Source organism: Leptodactylus fuscus, chromosome 6 (genome assembly GCF_031893055.1).
Source record: "Leptodactylus fuscus isolate aLepFus1 chromosome 6, aLepFus1.hap2, whole genome shotgun sequence".
NCBI lineage: Eukaryota > Metazoa > Chordata > Amphibia > Anura > Leptodactylidae > Leptodactylus > Leptodactylus fuscus.
The window spans coordinates 60456047-60480850 of record NC_134270.1 but is presented as its reverse complement, the minus strand read 5'-3'; the positions used below and the strand labels follow the sequence as shown (position 1 = coordinate 60480850).

Sequence of the window (24804 nt, the reverse complement as noted above, 5' to 3'; positions counted from 1 at the left end):
CTGGGGTTAACAATATCACAGTTTACTATTTAACTTACCCACTCCCCAATATCCACATTTCAACACACTACCCCAACCCTGCAGGGAGGACTTCAGCAACCGGTTTTGTTTTATCAGAAGTTGGTGCTTAGCTGCACAAGTCTTAGTGAAACAAATAACTCCTCTTATGATGTACTTCTGGTACTATAATCCAGGATATAGTGTCTCTTTTGAATAGCAGGACAACACGTGCTGTATCTCCGTTTAGATAGAACTCGCTTTAAAGCAAAATGGCCGGAACCAGTCTATGCTAGGTTTTTGGCGCCAAAAAAAAAAAAAAACTATTTACTGCGTGTATACACTATTCACCCTTATGAAAGGTGAATCGGAGCTCCGCTTACCCGGGTTAGCAAGGGGGCGAACAGTCAGATGGACTTTCCGAAGGAAACAGGAATTTCTTTGCCTCCAGGCAACTGGAACACGGTGTCACAAGGGCTGGTCCTTCTTGTCATCCGCTCCGCGGCGTCTGCACAGCAATCGTCTCCAACTCTCCTGACATGGGAACCAGCAACAGGTTCGGGCTTCTCCAGAGCTGGCCCTGGCCTGAAACAAGCGTTGCAGGGCAGCGGATGGCAATGGATTGTCCCTCAGCTCTCTCACTGCTCACAGCCAGCTTCTTCTCCCCCACTACAGCAGTCCACTTCCTGAACTCGTCACTTCCTGGTTTTTCCTTTACCTAACACAGCGGCATCTTGTGGTCAAAAAGAATTACTACAATAGAATTTTTCATTACAGAAACATCTCCTTTTACCACTGCTATTATCACATCACACACTTGTCAGTGAGAAGTGTTCTGAGACTGTATAGCATTAGTCACCCCGTGACACACCACCCCACTAGAGGTCGGCGTCCTCGACAGACCTCCCCAGACAAACTCATCCTGGGCGTATCGCTGTGGGGGAACCCCAGCATTAGACCTTGGCGTTCTGCGTAAAGTCGGGGCATCAGTCACTTCATTCCCACAGGTCGGCTCAGGTTCCTGTACAGGAGCAGCCATTAGTGTCGTCCCCTCCCGTGGAGGTAAGATCACCACGGCTGGAACCGTTTCAGACATGGGAACTGGTACATCCCACCACTCATCGGGATCAATCTGTGCAGCAGGTGTGAAGGTTGGGGCTGTCGGATTCAACCGATGCACCTCAGTCTCCGTTGTGGGAGTCTCTGAATTACAAGGTCTGAGCATATTACGGTGAAGAGTCCGGGTAACTCCTTCACCCCTTTCAGGCTCTATCTCATACACTGGTCCGTCAGGGATGACCCTTCGTTTTACTCGATATGGCATTGCCTCCCACCGATCATCCAACTTTCCCGAGGGTCTCTTGGCCCTTACTAACACCCTGTCCCCAGGTTGGAAGGGTTCATGTTGAACCGGGGTCTTGTCTGGGTGACTGGACAGTCGGGTTTTGTCAATCACCAATCGGTGTATGGTCTGCAGTTTTCGACGGTGTAGTTCTACCCAGTCATCGGGCGAGCGAGCGCCCTCTCTCTCAGGATTTGTCAAGTTCAATTCTTCAATCTCCCGTCCGGGATGCCCAAACAGCATCAGGTATGGCGTGTAGCCGGTGGTACTATGGACCCGATTATTATAGGCCCAGAGCAACTCAGCTAAGCTCTCTGGCCACCGAGCTTTTTGATCTTTCTCCAACGTTCGCAACATCTGAAGGAGGGTGCGATTGAATCGCTCACAGGCCCCATTCCCCTCTGGGTGATAAGGAGTCGTCCGGGATCTGTGGATACCATACACCCGATACAACTCCGACATGAGCCGCCCCTGAAAACATGCCCCCTGATCTGAGTGAATACGAGTGGGGCACCCATACACTTGGATGAAGTGCTTACACACAGCCCTGGCGGCAGATTCGGCAGTCTGATCTTTCGTAGCTACTGCTACTGCAAACTTGGTAAAGTGATCGGTCATTACCAAACAGTACTGATGTCCGCTGTTGGAGTGTCCTATCAGGACATAATCAATCATCAGCACCTCCAACGGCGCAGTGGTCCTAATCGTCTGAGTGGGGGCCCTTTGTTCTGGGGGTTTAGCGAGCTCACAGGCCCTGCAGGCTTGGCACACGTCCTGCACTGTCTGCTCAAGACCAGGACAATAGACAAATCGCTGGAGCCACTTGAACGTTTTATCAGGACCAAAGTGGGCCCCTCTCACATGAGCCTCACGGGCAACTTCCCTGGCACTGGTACTTGGTATTACTAGTTGCCATCTCACCTCCAACTCAGTCTCTAAATATACTTTACGGTACAGTAACCCATTCTCACACTTCAGTCTATCCCACTGTTGCATTACTCTTGCCCCCATAGGTGGCAAGCGTTTGCGCTCCATCGGGGTAGGCCACTCCTTTGCCATCACCCACTGCTTGATCTTTCTTAGGGTCACGTCATCATTCTGAGCATATACCCAATCTCCATGGGTTTTCCCAAGCAACACTGGTCGGTCTGTCACCACCCCACTTGTCCGTGCCAGTATCACAAACAAGGGTATTCTACCCAAGTGGGGAACCTCTGAGTCTTCTAACTCTCCATCCTTATCTCGTCCGGAGTCATCCGGCGTCACTCGAGACAGGGCATCCGCATTTGCATTTTCTCTACCGGATCGGTACTTGATCTTGTACTTGTACCTGGACAACCTGGCCATCCATCGCTGCTCCAAAGCACCCAACTTTGCATTGTCTAGGTGCGCCAAGGGATTGTTGTCGGTCATAACAGTCACTTCCGCTCCTGTCAAGTATTCTGAGAATTTCTCCGTCATGGCCCACACTAGGGCCAGTAGTTCCAGCTTGAATGAACTATAGTTGTCAAAGTTCCTCTCTGTCTCCCTCAGGGACCGGCTTCCATAGGCTATGACCCTCTCACGGCCATCTTGTTCTTGGGCGAGCACCGCACCTAGGCCATGGAGACTCCCATCTGTGTATAACATGAAGGGCTTGTCAAACTGCGCATAGGCGAGTATTGGTGCACTCGTCAGGGCTTCCTTCAACTCCTCGAACGCCTGTTGTTGTTTCTCTCCCCATGGAATGGGCTGGTTCTTTGGCCCCCGGGAGGTCCCCCTCAGCAATTCGTTCAGCGGTCCTGCCTTCTTTGAAAAATTTCTTATGAAGCGCCGGTAATATCCAGCTAGGCCCAAGAATGCGCGAAGTTCCCTGAGGGTTCTTGGGACAGGCCAGCGTTGTACCGCTTCCACCTTGCTGCTTGCCGGTTGCACCCCCTCAGCAGAGACAATATGCCCCAGGTACTCAATCTGTGTCTGGAACAGCTGGCACTTCTTGGGCTTGACCTTGAGCCCATGCTCCATCAGGCGCTTCAGGACTTGTCTCAGCCTCTGAAGATGTTGTTCGAAGGACGATCCGAAGACCACAATATCGTCCAGATAGATGAGCACTGACTCAAAGTTTAGGTCACCAAGACAATACTCCATGAGTCTTTGGAACGTGCCGGGGGCATTGGACAATCCAAAGGGCATCCTTCTGAACTCATACAAGCCCATCGGCAAGATGAACGCTGTTTTCTGTCTGTCTTCTGCTGCCATTGGCACTTGCCAGTATCCGCTCGCCAGGTCTAGGGATGAGAAGTATTTCGCCTTTCCCAATGCGGATAAGGATTCCTCGATCCGCGGCAAGGGATAAGAGTCTCTCACTGTCTTTGCGTTCAGCTTCCGGTAGTCGATACAGAAGCGTAAGGTGCCGTCTTTTTTTCGGACCAGCACCACCGGGGCAGCCCACGGACTCTGACTTGGTTGTACCACGCCATTATCCAACATTTGATGTAACATCTCCTTCACTTCTTGGTACATGTTTGGTGGGATCTGTCGATACCTTTCACGGATTGGGGCCGTGTTCCCGGTCGGTATTCGGTGCTCGATAGCAGACGTACAGCCAAAGTCTTCGTCATGCCTAGAAAATGCAGCTTGGAACTCCCATAGGGTCTCTTCCACTAGCCGTACTTGGTCTGGACTCAAAGAGGGACGGTTTATTCCCATCATTTCCAGGATCTTCCTCCCATTCCACTCGGGCGTGGGTTTTTCAGGTTGATCCATCTGTACCGCCAAGGTCCAAACGTCCCCTCTCTCTTCCCTAAGAGTAAAGGGTCTTCTCTGGGCTGTCTCACCCTGGTGTAGGAAGACTCTGGCGACCTTGACTCTCCTTGGTAGGGTCACTTCATGATCCTGTAGATTCACGCACCGCACCGGCACTCGCCCGTTTCGGACTGTGGCCACCACTCGCCCAAACATCACACCAGTTATCTCTTCACACCGCTCTACCGGTTCCAGCTCGACATCCAATCCGTCCACATTCAGATTGGTCCCCACAGGCAACATCAATGTCCGTTCCTGCCGGGGAGGTATTTTTACGGGCGCACCATTCGGGGTATACACCGCCCCCAGCCGGTGGTTTTCAGGGAGTCCCTTCTGGATTCGGCAAGTCTGGACAATTTGCCGGAAAACTTGCTGTGTTGGCCTATGTGCCGTAGTCCGCTTCCAGTACTCCGGTCCTTTCTTGGTGAAAAGCACGTGGTTCAGGTCTCGCAACACATTCATGCCTAGAATCACCGGGACCTCCGGCAAGTAGGTAGACTTGACAAGGATAACTCCCTTGACTCCTAATTCTTGGCCACAGGCCCGAAGCCGCATCCAGACTACCCCATGTACAGGGATAGTTCCATTATCTGCCGCTCTCAGTCGGATAACCATTCCGGTGTTTGGTCGCATAAGGTGGCCATGATGCCGTTCAAAATAGTCTAAGGGCATTGTTGTTACTTCAGAACCCGTATCCACTAGGCAGGGGACCTTCTTTCCCTCAAAACTCACTTCCAGCACGGGGCTTTTTGCGATCAAATCATGTGGGCTTTTTGGAGCACTTGGGCCCCCTGATACCCCCGCGGTGCGCCCTCTTATCGCGGAGGTCTCCCGTTTAACGGCGGTGAGTTGCTGGGCCTGGCCCTTCTCGGTCCTGGGCAGTTCCTTGAGATATGCCCGAACTCTTGATATTGCCAACATTGAACATTGCTATAGTCCCACTCCCGAGGTGGTGGCCTTTGTCGCAGTTGGGGGTCAGGAGGAGAGCGATACCACGGCCGTGATGGAGATGGCCTTCCCTGTGGTTCCTCTGTTTGCCACATGGGGGGTCTTGCTGAGCATTGACATGGGGGCCCGTCTGAGGGAGTTGGTAACGGGTTCCCAGCAGCAGGAGTCTGTACCCTACTCTGCACCTGGCTCAATTGTTGGGTTAGCGCATCTATAGTACGCTGCATTTCTCTCATCTGGGCCTCTGTCTCACCCCCTACAGCATTGGTCATCACCCTTCCAGCTCTCTGCATGGCGACCTGACCCACCTCTGGCTCCTCCATTTGAGTCCTGGCGATGGTCTCCTCCAGAATCTGGACAAAGGTCAGGGTCTTGTCCGCCAGCACGCGGTTCTGTAGTTCCCGCCTCACCGTACTCAAACATAATCCCCGAATAAAATAGTCCCTCAACAGCTCGTCATCTTCCTCAGGGGCACGCTGGGCGTGGGATTCGGCCCTCCGGACATCAGCTAACAACCCCTGTAGTTCATTAGCATACTCAGGGACGGTCTCCCCCTCCCTCTGTCTCCGATTAACAAACCGGGCAAGTAAATCAACTGACGGGGCACGGTTCCCGTAAACCTTCTCCAACCTGTTTACTATGTCTGTCACCGTACTCCTCTGGGACTCTGGCAGTAATGTGATTGTCCGTCGGGCATTCCCTTCCAGAGCATTTATCGCTACCTCCGGTTGGAGTTCGGGGGCTAGATTACACAGTTTAATCGCACTCCTCAGTCGTTCAGTCCAATCGGTCAGCAACATGTTATGTCCGTCAAATTTAGTCAGTTGGTTTAAGATGGCACCTGCTGGTAAACACCTGACTGGGGCTGTCGGTGCAAGGGTAGGTGCAACAGGCGGGAGGACAGCACCTACAGCCACCCCGCCATTAGGCACACGGTCCGCGTCCACCAAGGGCGCGTCCCCAGATGCGTTGTCCATGTCCATGGTGGCACCGTATCCTGCCGACTACGCCAAAAATGTAAGGGGGGAGGAGGAAGGGAAAGACACGGCAGCCGACTGGCTACCGGGGCTCTTGCAGGAACTTTTAGGATACAGCGGTTCCACGGACAGGCACAACCACACCAGACACGAAGTAAGAAATATAAATTTTACTCTATACCCTTTTGGGGTGAACTCCAGGCTAACAGGCCTGATGAAATCAATAATTACAAGACACTCAGCCGAGGGCTGAGACCCCTGAGTGACACTGCACCGTGACCTAATATGTCAGAACTAGTGAACTATGCCTTTAACTAGCGGCTACATATATATAGCAGCTGCAATTTACCTATTAATACCAAGCTAACAAAACAATGTAAGTATGCAGAGGAAGATCACCTGCGGTGTCACACTGGGGTTAACAATATCACAGTTTACTATTTAACTTACCCACTCCCCAATATCCACATTTCAACACACTACCCCAACCCTGCAGGGAGGACTTCAGCAACCGGTTTTGTTTTATCAGAAGTTGGTGCTTAGCTGCACAAGTCTTAGTGAAACAAATAACTCCTCTTATGACGTACTTCTGGTACTATAATCCAGGATATAGTGTCTCTTTTGAATAGCAGGACAACACGTGCTGTATCTCCGTTTAGATAGAACTCGCTTTAAAGCAAAATGGCCGGAACCAGTCTATGCTAGGTTTTTGGCGCCAAAAAAAAAAAAAAACTATTTACTGCGTGTATACACTATTCACCCTTATGAAAGGTGAATCGGAGCTCCGCTTACCCGGGTTAGCAAGGGGGCGAACAGTCAGATGGACTTTCCGAAGGAAACAGGAATTTCTTTGCCTCCAGGCAACTGGAACACGGTGTCACAAGGGCTGGTCCTTCTTGTCATCCGCTCCGCGGCGTCTGCACAGCAATCGTCTCCAACTCTCCTGACATGGGAACCAGCAACAGGTTCGGGCTTCTCCAGAGCTGGCCCTGGCCTGAAACAAGCGTTGCAGGGCAGCGGATGGCAATGGATTGTCCCTCAGCTCTCTCACTGCTCACAGCCAGCTTCTTCTCCCCCACTACAGCAGTCCACTTCCTGAACTCGTCACTTCCTGGTTTTTCCTTTACCTAACACAGCGGCATCTTGTGGTCAAAAAGAATTACTACAATAGAATTTTTCATTACAGAAACATCTCCTTTTACCACTGCTATTATCACATCACACACTTGTCAGTGAGAAGTGTTCTGAGACTGTATAGCATTAGTCACCCCGTGACATAACACTACAATGCAATTGGGTTACTCCCAGTCACGTCAGTGACTTACTTTGAATCTGGCTAGGAATAACTCTGGAGACATATCTAGTGCAGCTGCAGCGATACCTATGTAGCTTTAACGGTATGTTCACACGGAGGAATATGACACTGAGTATGTAAGGCAGGTATGACTTATGCTAGGTTCACACTAGCGTTTGGGATTCCGTTCTTGGGGTCCACTTGGGGACCTAAAAAACAGAAATCCTATCTGCTTAAAAAACGATTACCCATGGAAACCCGTGGACTGGGTTTCTGCCCAAAATCATAGTGGAATGGGGAATGGAGTTCTTGAATGGTCTCACAATGTTAGTGTGATCATAGCCTTACTATTATATACAAGAGGATGTAATGATGTAATGCATTGTTATATAGGTGACCCTAAGCATATTCCCCTATAATGTTCAACTTTTTATTTACAGGTTCACATTCACCTGTGCCCAAAATGTGTTTTTTTTTTTTTGTTTGTTTTTTTACTTTGGGCTGGTATACATCTGATTGCCTGTGTTATAAGGAGATATACTAAATGAGGTATGTACTATTTGTGGATTATTTCCTGTAGGTTGGAGTGTGATCTGTAAAATAGAAGGCGCTTAATGGAAAAAAGTTAGCATTTTTGCTTACCCTGTGCACTGACATCCCCAATTGCAACGTCCTTCCCTCCAATACCTGTCACCTCCCCACAAGGCGAAATTCCTGGGTGCGCCCCTGTATACTAGTACATTTTATTTTAACATTGGAGCAATGTCTAATGCGATCCTGCAGGGACACAAGGACGTGACTACAATGTTAAAGTACAACTACTTGCAGGCTGTCAGGGGGCGTCACAATGATTATAGGGATTGAGTCGCTCACAGCAGGGACCAACCTCTGCACATTCTATAACTGTAGACAGCACTGACTGATATACAGAGCACTTGTAGCCTTTTATATCTCTGGACAAAGCTTTCTTGCCCCTCAGTCGTAAGGCATGGATGACCTATATCAATTAATAGAGATGACTGACACATTGTTTCAGGAACTGTTAGATGTCAGTGAATGGAAACATGGGAGATGCAAAGTTTCCTATCTATTGCTCTCTCTTCTGGTGTCTGTCTATCACAGGGGTTAGCAACCATCGGCTCTCCAGCTGCTGTGAAACTACAACTCCCAACATGCTCCATTCACTTCTATGAGAGTTCCAAGAATAGCAGAACAAGTATTCATGCTGGGAGTTGTAGTTTTATAACAGCTGGAGTGCCGAAGACTGCCTACCCCTGTGTATAACACAAATGACAAGTTACAATGTCGCTTGTATGACACATGACTGACAACTGTAACAATGTTGTATACATGGCTGACAACCATGACATTATACATATGACATTATGTATAATGCAACTGACACCCGTCATAGTGTCTTCTGTATGTAACAGTCACAGTGTCACCAGTCTATCACACATCATTGGCAACCATCACTGTGTCTCCTCCTGTAACACAACTAAAAATTATCATAGTGTCTCCGCTATATAATAAAACTGACAGTAATCACAATGTCTCCTATAGAAGACATTCCCAACAACTCACACATCACAGTGTCAGCTGTATATAAGAATGAGCCTATGTAAAGATTTATATGATCTGGATCTCCAGACTTTAAATAATTGTGAATATATTCTGCCCTCTGCTGGATAAACAGACAAACTACACTTTACATTGATATTAGATATGTTTCTAGGAAGGAATACATTATCTAGGACCATCATCATCAGGCATCTAGAGCTGGGCCCCCATTAATCTCACCATGGTTTGTGAAGAGGAAATATTCTGCCCTCTGCTGGATAAACAGACAAACTACACTTTACATTGATATTAGATATGTTTCTAGGAAGGAATACATTATCTAGGACCATCACCATCAGGCATCTAGAGCTGGGCCTCCATTAATCTGACCATGGTTTGTGAAGAGGAAATGCTTTGTGGGTTCCTTATTATCCAGTACATGGAGTAAGGGGCATATCAGAACTAGATAGAATTGCCATTCAGGACACTGAGAAAGCTAGATGTCAGTATCGTCAGGTTGGTTTCCAATATTTAGGATATCCCTATATAACACAATTTCACATATTACAGAGACACCAGTGACAATAGAGACAATTCTGGTTTGTTCTCATTTTAATGAAAAATTCACTTTAAATATTACAGCAGAATACTTGGCATCGCTGAGAGGGTTCACCGCGCAGTCATATATTAGCACACATCATATAAAATAACAAGCATTCAGTGTTTAGCGGCTTTGGTTTCATATCTGTTCTGTACAATGTCATCAGAAATATCCACAAAATAAGAAAGAACATAAATAATGAAGCAGAATAAAAGTGGCGTGATCCCAGGTTCACCGCCGCACTGAGCACGAACAGCGAGATCACGATCTGTGACTGAATACTGCGCTAACTGGTAATAAAAGAGTCATGTGGGGAGATTTAAAGGGAAAGAGCAAATGCTTCCTGCGAAAGAGAAGGCTAATAAAGGTCATCGTATTGAATAAAATATGGGTTCTGGTGTGTCCAGGGAATGCAGCCCTGCAAGGCATCATGCCAAAAAGAGTAAGTGATTAACTGAATATGGTGGTGGTGCTGTTTCATCAGCGTCTATGGTTTTAGCAGTAAAGTGGTGAAAATGGGTACTGCAAGCATGACAGCATCCAGTACTGTACTTACAAGTGAAGGAATAGGCCTTTGTAACACACAATTCTCATTGAGTTATCCGCAATACATACTGTATACAACTGTAACAAAGTGTCATAAAAGGTGACCCTTCCCCTATCAACACTATCCTCCTGGCCTCATTCTGTCGGACTGCCTGTATGATGGATAACTTGCACCAGAATTATAAATTGTTTTTTTTGTCTGCCTAAAACAATTGCACGTAACAATTCCTCACCATGTGCTGCTCATAAATCCTGTCCTACTATAGATACAGCATGTGGCGCCAGCTGTCAGCACGCTACCGCAACACTTTCCAAAACGCCAATTCATTCAAGACTTTCTGTTGCCATGGAAACCAACATCTTGTTCACATATCATAAAATGTTGCTTAAATTTTATATAAAATAATCTCCAGGGACAAAGTGCTGCTGGGCTATGTATCTAAGCTTAGTATGTGTGATACTGTCTGCTGGGCTATGTATCTAAGCTTACTATGTGTGATACTGTCTGCTGGGCTATGTATCTAAGCTTACTATGTGTGATACTGTCTGCTGGGCTATGTATCTAAGCTTACTATGTGTGATACTGTCTGCTGGGCTATGTATCTAAGCTTACTATGTGTGATACTGTCTGCTGGGCTATGTATCTAACCTTACTATGTGTGATACTGTCTGCTGGGCTATGTATCTAAGCTTACTATGTGTGATACTGTCTGCTGGGCTATATATCTAAGTTTACTATGTGTGATACTGTCTTCTGGATTATGTATCTAAGCTTACTATGTGTGATACTGTCTCTTAGGCTATGTATCTAAGCTTATTATGTGTGATACTGTCTGCTGGGCTATGTATCTAAGCTTATTATGTGTGATACAGTCTGCTGGGCTATGTATCTAAGCTTACTATGTGTGATACAGTCTCTTAGGCTATGTATCTAAGCTTATTATGTGTGATACTGTCTGCTGGGCTATGTATCTAAGCTTAGTATGTGTGATACTGTCTGCTGGGCTATGTATCTAAGCTTATTATGTGTGATACTGTCTGCTGGGCTATGTATCTAAGCTTACTATGTGTGATACTGTCTGCTGGGCTATGTATCTAAGCTTACTATGTGTGATACTGTCTGCTGGGCTATATATCTAAGTTTACTATGTGTGATACTGTCTTCTGGATTATGTATCTAAGCTTATGTGTGATACAGTCCGTTGGGCTATGTATCTAAGCTTACTATATGTGATACTGTCTGCTGGACTATGTATCTAAGCTTATTATGTGTGATATAGTCTGTTGGGCTGTGTATCTAAGCTTATGTGTGATACAGTCTCTTGGGCTATGTATCTAAGCTTATTATGTGTGATACTGTCTGCTGGACTATGTATCTATGCTTATTATGTGTGATATAGTCTGCTGAGCTATGTATCTAAGCTTACTATGTGTTATACTGTCTGCTGGATTATGTATCTAAGCCTATTAAGTGACACTGTCTGCTGGGCTATGTAATATCTAAGATATTCCTTGTGATACTATCTGGGTTGTGTCCCTAAACTCACCATGTTGTATCTACGTAGTGTTGTATGTAAGCCATACTTGCCCACTCTCCTAAAATGTCCTGCAAAAAGGGTTGAACTCCATGCGTCCTGGAAGAATATCCATGTCACAAAAAGGAAGGTGTCATGCCCCAAAAAGGTACAATACATACCCAAAAAGGGTGGGTCTTTAGCAAATGTGGGCATAGCCACCCAATAATTTTTGCTGCAAACTCCATGCATGAAAATTCCCAGATTCTTACAAATGTTGGCAAGTATGATGTAAGGTGATGAAAGTGTGAGCTAAGCCCTATATCTAAGCCCTATATCATGTATCACACTGTCTGCTGAGATACTGTATCTAAGTCATCGCGCACTACATTCCCCATCATAAATTACTCTGCACAGGGGTAAATGGAATCATGGAAATAGTAGGAAATAATGGTCACGTCTCTGCCTCATGAGTTCACTTACAGCCCATGGTTTACATATGGCTCTTCAGGTGTTCTGACACTACACGTCCAGAAGTCAGGGCATGCTGAGAGTTGTAGTGTTTGTTACATCTGGAAAGACATAGGCGTAGACTGCTGTGGTAAATCACTGCTGATAAAGAATAGGTCATCATCATGTATCATTAGTGAAATCCCAAACTTAGAAGTCACCATGAATTTCCATGACCTATCTAGTGCCAGGTACTGTCCCCTGCTCAGATGATGCCAGGGATGGTAGAGACATTATAACCATTAGAATCAGCACCTTTTATATAACCAATCTGTAAAAATCAGCTTGGGCCATGTGTTAAAGACTACATCTCTCCAGGAGGTCACCTTTAAGATCAGGTCATATGTATAATGTGCTACCTGTGTCCCTTAAATTTCTCCTCTTTGAGACCATTGATTTTTTTTGAGGGCCCCTCAGAGAGGGGAGGGGATCATGTGGCAAGATGTTTTCCAGAAAAGCGCCCTCTATCTCCGGAGCACCATATGTGTTGGAACACTATAACCAAAAGAGTCAGTATCAAGTTCCCCGACTGTTGTCGGCTTCTCAGATGCCACCTATGGTGATGCTTAATGGCGCCATAGACTACAAGCAAATTGTAATAAATGCAATAAAAAAAATTGTATAAAAACTGATGAGAAACTTTAAGAAAGTTCAAAAGTTCAAGATGGTGGAAAACCTGATGATATAATAGAGACTTTATAAAAGTGCGGGGCTTCAATACAAACACAATGCGATTTATGGCAGTGATGAGACCAGTGATCCAGAGAATGTCCAGCGTCTCCGAATCAGATGAGATGAAATTGAGAGTTGCTGATGGATAACAGGATTGATGATGATTATGAACGCTTCATAACTGTTGGCATCGGAGTCCTGTAAACATTCAGTTCTGCATAATAATAGAGATGGTTTACACAAGAGAGCCTGCCTGGCTCTGAGCGGGCACCATGACTGGCACAGCCCCCATCCGCACAAGATTGGATGAAGTGACCCCAGATGGGATGTTTATCTCCTTCCTTGGAGGTTGTGATTCCACACCATTGGGCTTTTGCAGAGTGCTCTGATTTGTTGGCACAGCCGTGGTGTAGTAGTTTCCATTAGATGGTGCCATGTAGGTGGGCAGTGACTGGCTGGACATGCTGGGAGTAGGTGTAGTAACTCTGCCATTGACGTAGGGAGGTCTGTAGCCTAGGTTGCTCCCTGTAGCTGTGTTGATAGATGTGGTGTCAGATGGTGATTTGGGAGGGTAAGGTTTGCTATCCCGATGGCTACTCATGGAGGATAAGGTGCCGTTTTTATAGGCCAGGCCTGAATCATTGCCCTTAGGCCAGGGGAGAGTCTTTGGAGCTGGTGCATCCTCCCTGCAAATAATAAAATAAATTAGTTGGAGAGAATTTATTAGCATTAAACAGGAACTTCATATCTGCCAATAAAGAATGTAAGAATGGCTCCCTTTGGAGTGGAGAGCATTGCCACAACTCATTTTACAAGGTTCTTATGCTATATCCAGGTCAATATACCTTATGCCATGGCTGGGTTCCTCACCATATGCCTGAGGTTCCATGAGAGTTGAGGTCTATTGCTGACAGAAGTTTGACTGTCGGCTCTAGAACTACCACAGGCCAGTATTCTAGAAGCCCAGCCTATAATTTTACCATCAAACTAGTGCTGATAGATTTCTTTTTACTGTCTCATTGGAGACCAATATTTTTATATTGGCATAGTTTGCCAATATTTCCTGCAATTTTTTGACTCCTACTTACTGATTTTGAGATGTGTCCTGGTAGAGCTGTCAGTCAGTAGAATAGGATGTCAAGCCAGGGAACAGCTAGGCTGCTGCTTCTTGTAACATGCGACTCAGGGCCTGAGGGGGTGTTCACACTTGCGCCCATGTCCGCCTGGCGGGTCTCTGTTCTATTCCCCAGAGAAACTGGATAGGGGACGACTTCCCGGCGTTCGGTTTTAAAACCCATTCATAGAACTCTATTGGCGTGTGCGACAGGACACGGGCATCTGCAATGTCTATGTCCAATGTCTAATGTCAACTTGCGAACTATAAAACCAATAGGGTCGTGTAAGACCAGCCTAAAGCTGTATCCCTTTCAACATACAGCTGCAGCAACCATAACCATCACTATCAATAGTTCGCTGTAGAGAGGGAGGGGGCACTGGACAAAAGTTTGCACCAGGACACACAAGACTTAGTTACACCGCTGGCTGAGATTATCAAGAGTACTAAGCTAAATTTAAAAAAAAATTCTTAAAGAGTGGCTGCGATATGCTCATAGTCAGTGAAGTCTATGGAACAGATTTATTATGACTTGTATACCAATTTCCTCCCTAGCTCTGTAAAGACACTGCATCATGCTGTCATACCAGTGTAATACTAGCTAGACTTTCTGTTCAGGACACTAGAAGAGATGAGTGGCAAAGCTTTCATGTGAACCAGGTCATGGATAAACTATAACATTTTTATATATTTAGATATGATATATATATATATATATATATATATATATATATATATATATATATATATTGATATACTATAAATACCATAACAGTTTTGAAATAACAAGGAACCAGGCAGAGTGATGTGAAATATTCTTACTTAATATCATTCTCGACTTCATCTTGTGTGCCTTTCTGCCCACGCCGGTACAGGTAAATCAGTACAATCGCCAGTATCACCAAGCAGCAGAGTCCAGCAATCGACCCCACAACGGCCCCCACGATTATCGCTGTCCTGGAAACTGTGAGGTATCAGAAATTACCTGTATTAGCACCTGAGATACCACAACTCATCCGGACGAATTAAGGATGGGTTTACACATTCAGGTTTTTGAGATGCAGTTCTTGAGATCAAAATCAGGTGAGAAAAATAAGGAGAGAAAAAGTATAGAGAACAGATGCTACTTCTCTTCTTTATCATTCTACTTAAGATTTTGGCGTCATCGGGGCAACACGATGCAGTGCTGTAGTCCTGGGTTCGAATCCAGCCAGGAACAGCATCTGCAAGGAGTTTGTATGTTCTCCCCGTGTTTGCGTGGATTTCCTCCCATTCTACAAAGACATACTGATAGGGGAAAAAAAAGTACATTGTGATCCCTATATGGGGCTAACAATCTACATAAAAAAAAAAAAATTTGGCTTCATGAAATGCATCTGAAAACCTGAACTTGTAAACTCGCCCTACAGCCGTACTCACCTGACTTCACCTCCACAGTGATGTTACACTCGGACACCCCTGCTGTGTTTTGGGATGTGCACACATACATCCCAGTGTTATCCGCTGTCAGATTGGTCAAGGACAATGTTCCCTTTACATAATCTGAAATACATTATATATTAGACACAATCTCTACAACAGACACATCATAAGAAAGCTCACAGCAGCACAGAACATTTTAGCAGTGATGTATAGAGAGACAGTAACCTATAAACCAAGGCTGCATGTGAATAGAACATTGTCAGGGGTGTAGCTATAGGGGTGCAGGGGGTAACAATTGCCCAAAGGCCTCTCTACAACATAATAGTGCATGATAAGTGGGGGCTAACAGATTTACAGATTTTGCATTGAGACCCAGGAGCTTCAGTTTACGCCATTGAATATTAACGTAATATCGGAAAGGAAATGAAGACAAGCAAGAGGTATATATAAAACCACAAGTTCATGAGGACATAAAAGTATCTCTTTAAAAGGTAAATTTGAAAAAGACGACATTTCTAAATTTCACCTCCATTCATTTCTATTCCTATACACTGTTTTGAACTTTTAAAAAAATGATACTAATGGTAAATGTTAATTATTAACAATTTTGTGGGATATGACTGTCTTTTTAACATTTTATCTGAAACAGTCCAAATTTAGGACATTTTTAACAAATTTTCCTTTTTTGAAATAAAGTGTAATGACCAACATTTACCACAAACATAAAGTGCACTGTGTCAACAGGCTTGGAGATAGGTAAATGCAATCAAATTATTCTCACACAAGGTGAGGATGTCAAATTTGAAAATCGGGGCCAAAGCATTAAAGGGGTTGTCCCATCACAAGGATCCTATCTATAATGCTTGTTAATATGAATGTAAGACTTTTCCTAAATACGTTGCTTCAGCAAAACTGCTTTGTTTGTCCACATATCTTACTTTATTCATTTTTTTGTGGCTACAGCCCTGACCTGAGTCAAGTGATGTATCTGCCTGCTCTCAGGGGGGAGGGAGGAGGGGCTAAGTGCACGGGAGCGAGCCTGGAGGGGGGGGGTAGTTTACCCTTTGGGGGAAGGGGCCGCCAATGCAGGGTTAGACGCCGGCACAAGTGAAGCCAGCAACATCGCTATGCTTCTGCCCTGCATCGTTTCTGCCGCTGCTTGCTTCATGCAGGGCAGAAGCATAGAGATGTTGCTGGCTTCACTTGTGCCGGCGTCTAACACTCCCCAGCATCCGCTGTAATAGAGAGGCGAATGCTGGGGACAGCTAGACGCTGGCACAGGTGAAGCCAGCAACATCGCTATGCTTCTGCCCTGCATGAAGCAAGCAGCGGCAGAAGCGATGCTGTTATTCCGCTCCGGGGTCACATATGCAAAGCCAAGTGGCGAGAAGCCGCCGGCCCTGCGTGCGCACTCATACACCAGTCTAGCCTTCACAATGCGAATACAGACCCGACACCCTGTCGGGTCTGTATTTGCATTGTGAAGGCTAGACTGGTGTATGAGCGCGCACGCAGGGCCGGCGGCATCTCGACACTTGGCTTTGCATATGTGACCCCGCCCACCAATGACGAAACAAAGCCGGAAGACAGAAGATTTCAGAGAAACGAAGACGGGTGAGTATGCGACGTGGGACAACCCCTTTAAGGCCAAACTAGGCTGCATCCTGAAATCATCATTAACTTTTCAGACAACTTTAATAGAGCATGTGATTGTGGACCAAAATGTAATGCAATTTATGCAATAATGTTGCTGTTTTCTGCCTGAAGAAACTCTCTACTTTTGTTATTACCACTAAGTGTCTACCTCCTTACTATTTTGCGATTCACTCCCTGTTACTAGGGAAGTTCTGTCTTTAGAAACTAGCAGGACTCTATTTCCTTTTATCTACTTCTGACTAGCTGCTAGTGTTATTGACAATGAGATGTGAGCCAGTGACAGCAAGCATCTTTCCTGACTATGCTTTTAGATTTCTTTCTTTTTCTGTGTCAGGGATATATTTCCAGGGATCAGAAGAACGGAACATTCTTTATGCATTCTTCTTGTGAATGGAGTGCCAGAGCACCGGTGTGACCGACACTCTATTCACAGCTATGGGGATGCCAGAGAATGAAGATCCAGCAGCCCAGATCAGCTTAATAAAGGATCTCATATAACTGACCATAATTCTAAATGCAGAGAATCAGATAATGACTGATGATTATTTGATTATTACAAAGACTGCTACAGCATGGGGGGGGGGGCATGAAAGAAATAAACTATGCTGATGGAAGTTGGAAAGATCAACTATTATTATTATTATTATTATTATTATTATTGGTATGTCCACATTGTGCAAGTAAGCTTTGGATTTTCTGCTATAGAATTGCGTCTACATTAGCATTACAATAGATAACATTTTGCCAAATCCAGTCTTCAACAAAAAATACTCCTTGTCTAGATGTAACATGAAAAGGATTAAATAGGGCTTTACCACTGTATTGGGGGGAATTTATTATTAGGATTGTCCTATGAAGAATAATTTTATAATTGAATCCAACTATAATTATAAACATTTTTGTACCCCAGATATTCCAGTAATGTTAACATAGCGCCACCTGCTGTTCCTATGAATAGTCTTTACTGTGTCCACTGAAATGGGTTGAACGGAGACTTCTATTTATTTGACTTTGGCTGGCAGTTTCTTCAAGCAGGACCTGGGAAGTTTTGGGTTTGGTTCTGACCCCAGGTCACATGACTTGAATCAACCCCATAACATAGATAACTACCTGTGCAAATGGGAGAGAAGGAAGTGGAGTAACCCAGGGGAGGAAACTGGTTCTTCTGATCATATGACCCAAACTAGGAATTAGCCCAGGTCCTGCATGAAGTAACCACCAGCCAAAGTAAGTTAAAAAGAAGTCTCTAGTCAACAACTTTAGGCTGAGTTCACACAGAGTTTTCTGGCGAGGATTTTGAAAAGGAAAAAATCCGCTTCAGAAATTGGATATGGTTGTAAATGGAAATTTTTTTTGAAGCACTTTTTACATCAGCCGTTTTTTGTTGCGTTTTTGTTTTTTTTCCTCCAGCACAGTGTATGGACCTTGAAAAAAACCGCTAGGACGTTTTGAAGCGTTTTTTGTCAAAAACCGCAACACAGTTTTTCCGCCTCCCTATTGACTCCCGTTGGTTTTTCAGGCGGAATCTGCCTGAAGTAAGATCAGCTTACTTCTTTTTTAGCGGAAAAAAAGCTAGAGGATGCTATAGAAGTCAATTGGGAAGCATTTTTTTCAAAATCTGGACCAAATAAATCCTTAGGTGGAGATCTGTGCAAATGCTATTCTAGTAACGCTGCCTTGTTCTTCTAGCATTTCCTCAACATTAACTGTAGGTGGTACTGATGTAACATTCTGCTGAAATATCTGGAGATATAAGCATATTCTATGAATACAAATATATTTATAATAATAGGGTGTCTTTAATTCTAAATAATATTCTTTGTTCGACTAACTCTTTAAGCGATTTTCAACACTTTTTAGCATAGAAAGTTATAAACTAGGGTCATGTAATAGCAGCATGATAATATACAACTTTTCTAATCCCGTAACCACTTTTTTCAAATTGTAGCGCAAATCTATACCCATAGCAATGTATGGTTTATGACTGACGTATGAAATGCCAGCCTTAATAAAGCTCACCTAAAGCAGTGGCATAGCTAGAGGAGGCGAGGGTAGCAATTTCAATTGTATCTGCATCAGTAAGACACCAATACAGTTGAAATACATGGTACCATCCTTAACTTGCAGGCTTTTTCTAATGACCAATTCAGAGTCCGGTTGTGTGCACCTCATATTCTGGTCCCAGTTCCTCCGCTAATATGTTTGTGGGGTGGGGATTACTTGGGCGGCACTATTACAATAAATGTGGACTTCAGACTGATACACTGTGGTATACTAGCAATGAGATGCTATCGGAGACAGATGCAATATTTTGAGCTCCAGAATATAATTGTCTAGACTAGTGGTTCTCAACCTATGGTACATGTACTCCAGGTGGTACGCACCACATGTACCTCTGTCTCCCTCCTGCACAGGAGGACTGCCCGCCCATGGCTGAGGGTGCCAACCTTACTTTGAGAGCCCAATGAGTAATTCCAGCAGTACTGTAAGAGGTGCTCATTGCAGATATACATGCGCAGAAAGTGATTGGGGAGCTGCATTTTGTATTCACCACTCTGTTTCCCATTCTCTCGGTGCTTTGGACATTGAGTTCTGAGATCACAGCAAGCCCCGGAGTAGAGAGAGGAATCATAGAACATAGTGGTGAGTAATTAATCCAACACACCACTCGCTCCATTGACATCACTCGGTGTGAGGGCACAAAGGGGAAGATTTTAGTACAATTGGGGACAATAAGGGGGCCAGTATACTACATGTGGGGGCGATGAATGGGCCATTATACTACATGTAGGGGCACTGAGAAGGATATTATATTGAGTATGGGTGCCACTATATCTCATGTGGGGACACTAAGCAGACCATTGTAGTGCATTTGGGGGCATTAATGGAGCCATTATACTACCTGTGAGAGTACTGAGGGGGCCATTACATAACTGTTGATAGAAGCTCCAAACAAAGCCTTATTTTGCTAACATTTATAAGTGATCCTTACTTTAGGGGTAATTGGTTGGGACTTTTTCTCACTAGTGGGTACTCATTGAGGAGGATGAGAAACCCTGGTCTAGACTAGATACAATAGCATCCACTTCTTAGCTGAAAGCAGGACCAGCTATGTACAGATTTGATACCTCTGAATGTAAAGAAGAGTGTTCGTATTCACTTGCAGAAAGCAGACAGATTAAAATGTTGAAGAAACTAAACAGTCTATTAGAAAGTATCAGAATCTTATACAGATTATTTATATAAACCGCTTCAATCTGAACTATGCAAGTTTGATATCTTAAGGAGAAAAAAAGAAATCCATCAATGGCCAGGATATGTTTCAAATGCTTGTGAAGCCCAATACTAACCATGAAAAGGAGGAAAGTAAATCACATTGTTTGTTGCCTTCTTTATCCAAGTATATGTAGGCACAGGTTCTCCAGATGAAGACTTGCAGCTGAGGGTCACATTGGCACCAATGTAGGGATCTCCATGTAACTGGCATATGGGTTTAGAAGGAGGCACTGGATAAAAAAATAAATCACTTAATTCCTACAAATTGTAATTTTTGTGTATATTGTTCTATAAAAGAGGAGGGGTGGACCGGCTCATAGCATAAAGACTACAATACTGATGAATAACCACTAGATGGCAGCTGAAAACCAAGCATCGTCCATCAACTAATACTATGCACAGTATAGAGCAGAGGTACTCAAACTTTTTAAACTGGGGGTCAGTTCACTGTCCCTCAGACCAGTGGAGGGCCAAAATATAGTTTAAAAAAAGTTTAAGATTATACGCTCCACAGTAGCGCCCCCCACATTATTATACGCTCCACAACAGGGCCCCCACAGTATTATACGCTCCACAACAGGGCCCCCACAGTATTATATGCTCCTCAGTACACCCCACACCCACTCTGTATTATATGCTCCACAGTAGCGCCTGCCGCAGTATTATGTGCTCCTCAGTACGCCCCCCCCCTCCACACACACACACACACACAGTATTACATGCTCCTCAGTACACCCCACTTATAGTTCATAAGCGGTTCCTACAAAAAAATTTACATATATCTAATCTAAAGAATAGATGAAAGTGTTTTGACTGAGTGTACCTAATATGCAAATAGGTGACTCTCTACAGAAGCTAGAATAGATATTCCTCCTGGTCAGCTTCAACCATGCGTAGCACTGGCCTAAATCATTCCCACAACTCCCAGATTGTGACATGGCTGGAGCTGTACATGACTGAAGCTGTCAGAGAGGAATATACAGGACAATTCCTGTACTGAGTCACCTATCTGTATAATCGCATACTCTGAAAAACTCATTTTACATTTTCTTGTAAATTTTTCAATTGGATATCAAGATAAAATATTTTCGTGTAGCCTACCTATAGCTGCAGCATGACTTATGTGGTGATATACCATCTTTAAGTTTCTTCAGAATTTGCAGACTGCCAATTGTCTATATGGATCCTACATTACATTACAGGAGAATTGGCCATGGTGCATTTATGTCAGTCCTATATTGCTATTCCTGGAGTTTATGGAGGGACTGGCTGTAGCTGAGAATGTTATGCAGGCAGGGACTGTGGCTGTTAATGTTATGGAGATTACAACTGTGGTGACACTGACTGTGACCGATATTTTATGGAGACACTGACTGTGGCTAGTAATGTCATGGAGACAATGACTGTAACTGATGATCATACGGAGACACTGACTGGTCTTTTATAGAGGTACTGGCTGTGGCTGGCAATGTAAAAAAAGGCACTGACTATGGCTGGTTTGTTATTGTGACACTGACTGCTACTGTAATTGGTAATCTTATGGAGATACTGAATGTGGCTGGTAATGTCAGAGTTGGACTGGCCCAACGGGATATCGATGAATCCCTTGGTGGGCCCCATGCCTTTAGGGGACCCTATTGGACCCCTACTGTTTTTTTATATGCAGTGGAGGTGCAGTAATGGCTCTTTAACTTACTTCTCCCTGCTTCTTCTCCCAGCCTATCCTCTTCAGTCTCCAAGGGAGCCCTGTACGCCGCACATTACGTCATGTGCAGTGCACAGGCCCAGACTGAAGAGGGAAGAGGAGAGGCCTAGAGTAACCAAATGATGTTATAGGGGGGACCAGTGATGGTGCTACTGTATGGCTTATACAGTGTCACTTTCACTATTCACCCCCCGCCCCCCCTTTTACTTTGGCCACTTCACCTGCCGTCCCCATGCAGTGGCCTTTTCACTGATCCCCATTATATTATGGGGGATGGGGGTGCAGGGATGGAGGCCAGTATCCTGTAAGGGACATTAAACGGATTGTGTACAGGATAACATTTTTTTTTAACATAATTTCTTGTTCAAAGTGACGCCCAGTGCGATTTGGTTCTGCAGCTCCATCGTTTTCTTCCAGCGGAAGCCCTCCGGAACAGCAGGACTGATTCTGATACTGGGTAATGGCATGGAGACAATGACTGTGGTTGGTAATGTCATGGAGACAATGACTGGTTGGTAATATCAAAGAGACAATGACTATGACTGATAATATTATGGAGACACTGATTGGATGTTCTTTTATTGCATAGCATTTATTTCACTGTCAGTGAATGAGGATATTCACATGACTGTTATTTTGACGGTTTATTATGGACCATCAAATATAGGTCATGTCCTATTTTTTGGCCGTTTTTACAGATCCCTCCTTATACTGAAGTGTATGCGGGATCCGTGATAAAAGGGGCCCCTTGGATGCAAGACAACCGTGAATGATGGATGTTTTTCCCATCCATTTGGAACCTTAGTCTTATGTATGTAGCTTTAAAAGGGTTATCTATTTTCTATTATTAATGTTAGATCTGTGCTGCTTCGGGACAACACGGCTTCAGGTAATGTATGCACTGCTCCTCTGAAGTCTATGGAACAACGCTGCCTCTACATGTGAGAGAGAAGTGGGGCTCCGGACATGTAAACCTTAAAGGGAGTCTGTTAGTTTGATACTGATTTTCCTGCTATGACAGTAACTTGTAGGGCAGCTTTTATGCTTTCCAAAGTTGCATTTTTTTATTCTGTCAAGCAGCTTTATTTTCATGAAAATCAGCATTTTATTTTTATGCAGATTAGCTGAAGAGGGGTTTAGGGGTGTCTTCTTCTGCCAGGGCTGGTTATCTAGACCAGAGAGTGAAGCCCTTCCAGAAGAAAACACCCTCTAAGGCTGCATTCACACGGAGTAAACGCTGGCGTTTTTTGTGTGTTTTTTGCACATAGCGCCGCGTTTACGCCGCGTAGCGTCGCGTTAACGCCGCGTATACGCCGCGTTAACGCCGCGCTATTTAGCGGTGGCGTTGCCCGGCGTTAACGCGGCGTATACGCGGTGTTAACGCGACGCTACGCGGCGTAAACGCGGCGCTATGTGCAAAAAACACACAAAAAACGCCAGCGTTTACTCCGTGTGAATGCAGCCTAAAGCCCTTTTCAGGTAATTTGCATGGGAATAAAACACTGATTTTCATAAAAATGAAGCTGCAAAGCCATCTTACAAGGTACTGTCATTAGACTGATACCACTTTTCCTGTTGATAGATTCCCTTTAATAGGCCATCAATGTTAGAGAGTGGATAACCTCTTAATATTTTGGCCTCCTTCACATGGCTGTAATATGTCCAGATTTTCCAACCACAAAAACCATTCTGACCTCGCATCTAATGACCCTAACTTAGAGCATAATACATCCCTATTATGGTGTATTTTAGTCCCTGCGCTGGAAGCCTAAGTGGATTTCCATGCAGACCACCTAGACCTAATGAGCCCAAAGAGACATTAATGGAGACTGTGTGTTATCCGCTTTCTACCAGATGGCCTATCCTTATTCAGCTCTTTTCCTATATATGGCCACTGTTCAGTACCACTTCTTTTATCCTAGATGTATGGACATGGCATTGTATCACTTCTTTTATACTGCATATATAGGTACGGTACAGTGTCTCTTCTCTAATCCTGCATATATGGACAAAGTACAGTACCACTTCTGTATATGTAGGCACCCCATACTACATCTTCTCTTATCCCATATATTTGGGCACTGGACAGCATCATGTCTTTATCTTGTGTATATTGGCAGTGCACAGTACTGTTTCTTCCAGTGTGGTTTCACACCACCATCTTTAGGTTCCATCAAAGGATCAGAATAATGGATGGATGATGGATTGATGGACACAAACAGAGGACTATCTGTTTCTAGCCATCATCATTGAGTTCAGTGTTACATTAAAAATGGAAAGACCCTTCAGATTTCTTTCTGTTTTATTTTTTGTCTTCTCTTTTCTAAGTTTTTCGCTGCAGACTCTCTGTTGTTTCCATTATACCGTTAGGTAAAGAGCAGCATTTTCGCAGGTAACATTGACATGCTGCGATTTTCAAAATGCGGGTATTTTTGAAAATGCAGCTTTTGCACTGCGGATTTTTTCTGCAATGTGTGGATGGCATTAGCCAGAATCCAATCCACTTTGCAGGTACAGTAAATTGCAGTATTTTTTGCCTTGGTGTTTCCACAACCACAAAAATGCTGCATGGGGCTTCAGCTTAAAAGGTATAAACTGGCGGGTGAGGGGTGATACAACTTCATACAGCCTTTAGCCCATGGTAGCCTTAATCTGCTCCTGCTTAATAATCCCAAACTGGAGGCGATCCCTGTTGTACATATGCAGGTACTGCTTGTGACTGGTAATATTATGGAGGTCCTAGCTGAGGATGTAATAATATAATGGAGGCGATGAGTGTGACTCCTACTGTAAGAGAGATGGCAATGCCTAGGGAGGTATGACCACACTGACTGTGGCTGGTGGTTTGTAATGGTTTGGAGGCTCTGACTGCCGCTGGTACTCTCG

At 44.6% G+C, this 24804-nt stretch overlaps 1 protein-coding gene across 1 annotated transcript in view; it reads right to left on the bottom strand.

The window, feature by feature from the left end:
* Positions 1-9503: 9503 nt before the first annotated feature.
* ESAM (endothelial cell adhesion molecule) overlaps positions 9504-24804 on the bottom strand; it is a 69833-nt gene continuing 54532 nt past the window's right edge. Inside the window, exons 4-7 of the mRNA XM_075280090.1 lie at positions 20288-20443; positions 15279-15401; positions 14682-14823; positions 9504-13431 (exon numbers count right to left, since the gene is read on the bottom strand). Coding sequence (XP_075136191.1) covers positions 12981-13431; positions 14682-14823; positions 15279-15401; positions 20288-20443 — 872 coding nt within the window. The 3' untranslated portion in view covers positions 9504-12980. The remainder of the gene's footprint in view (positions 13432-14681; positions 14824-15278; positions 15402-20287; positions 20444-24804) is intronic.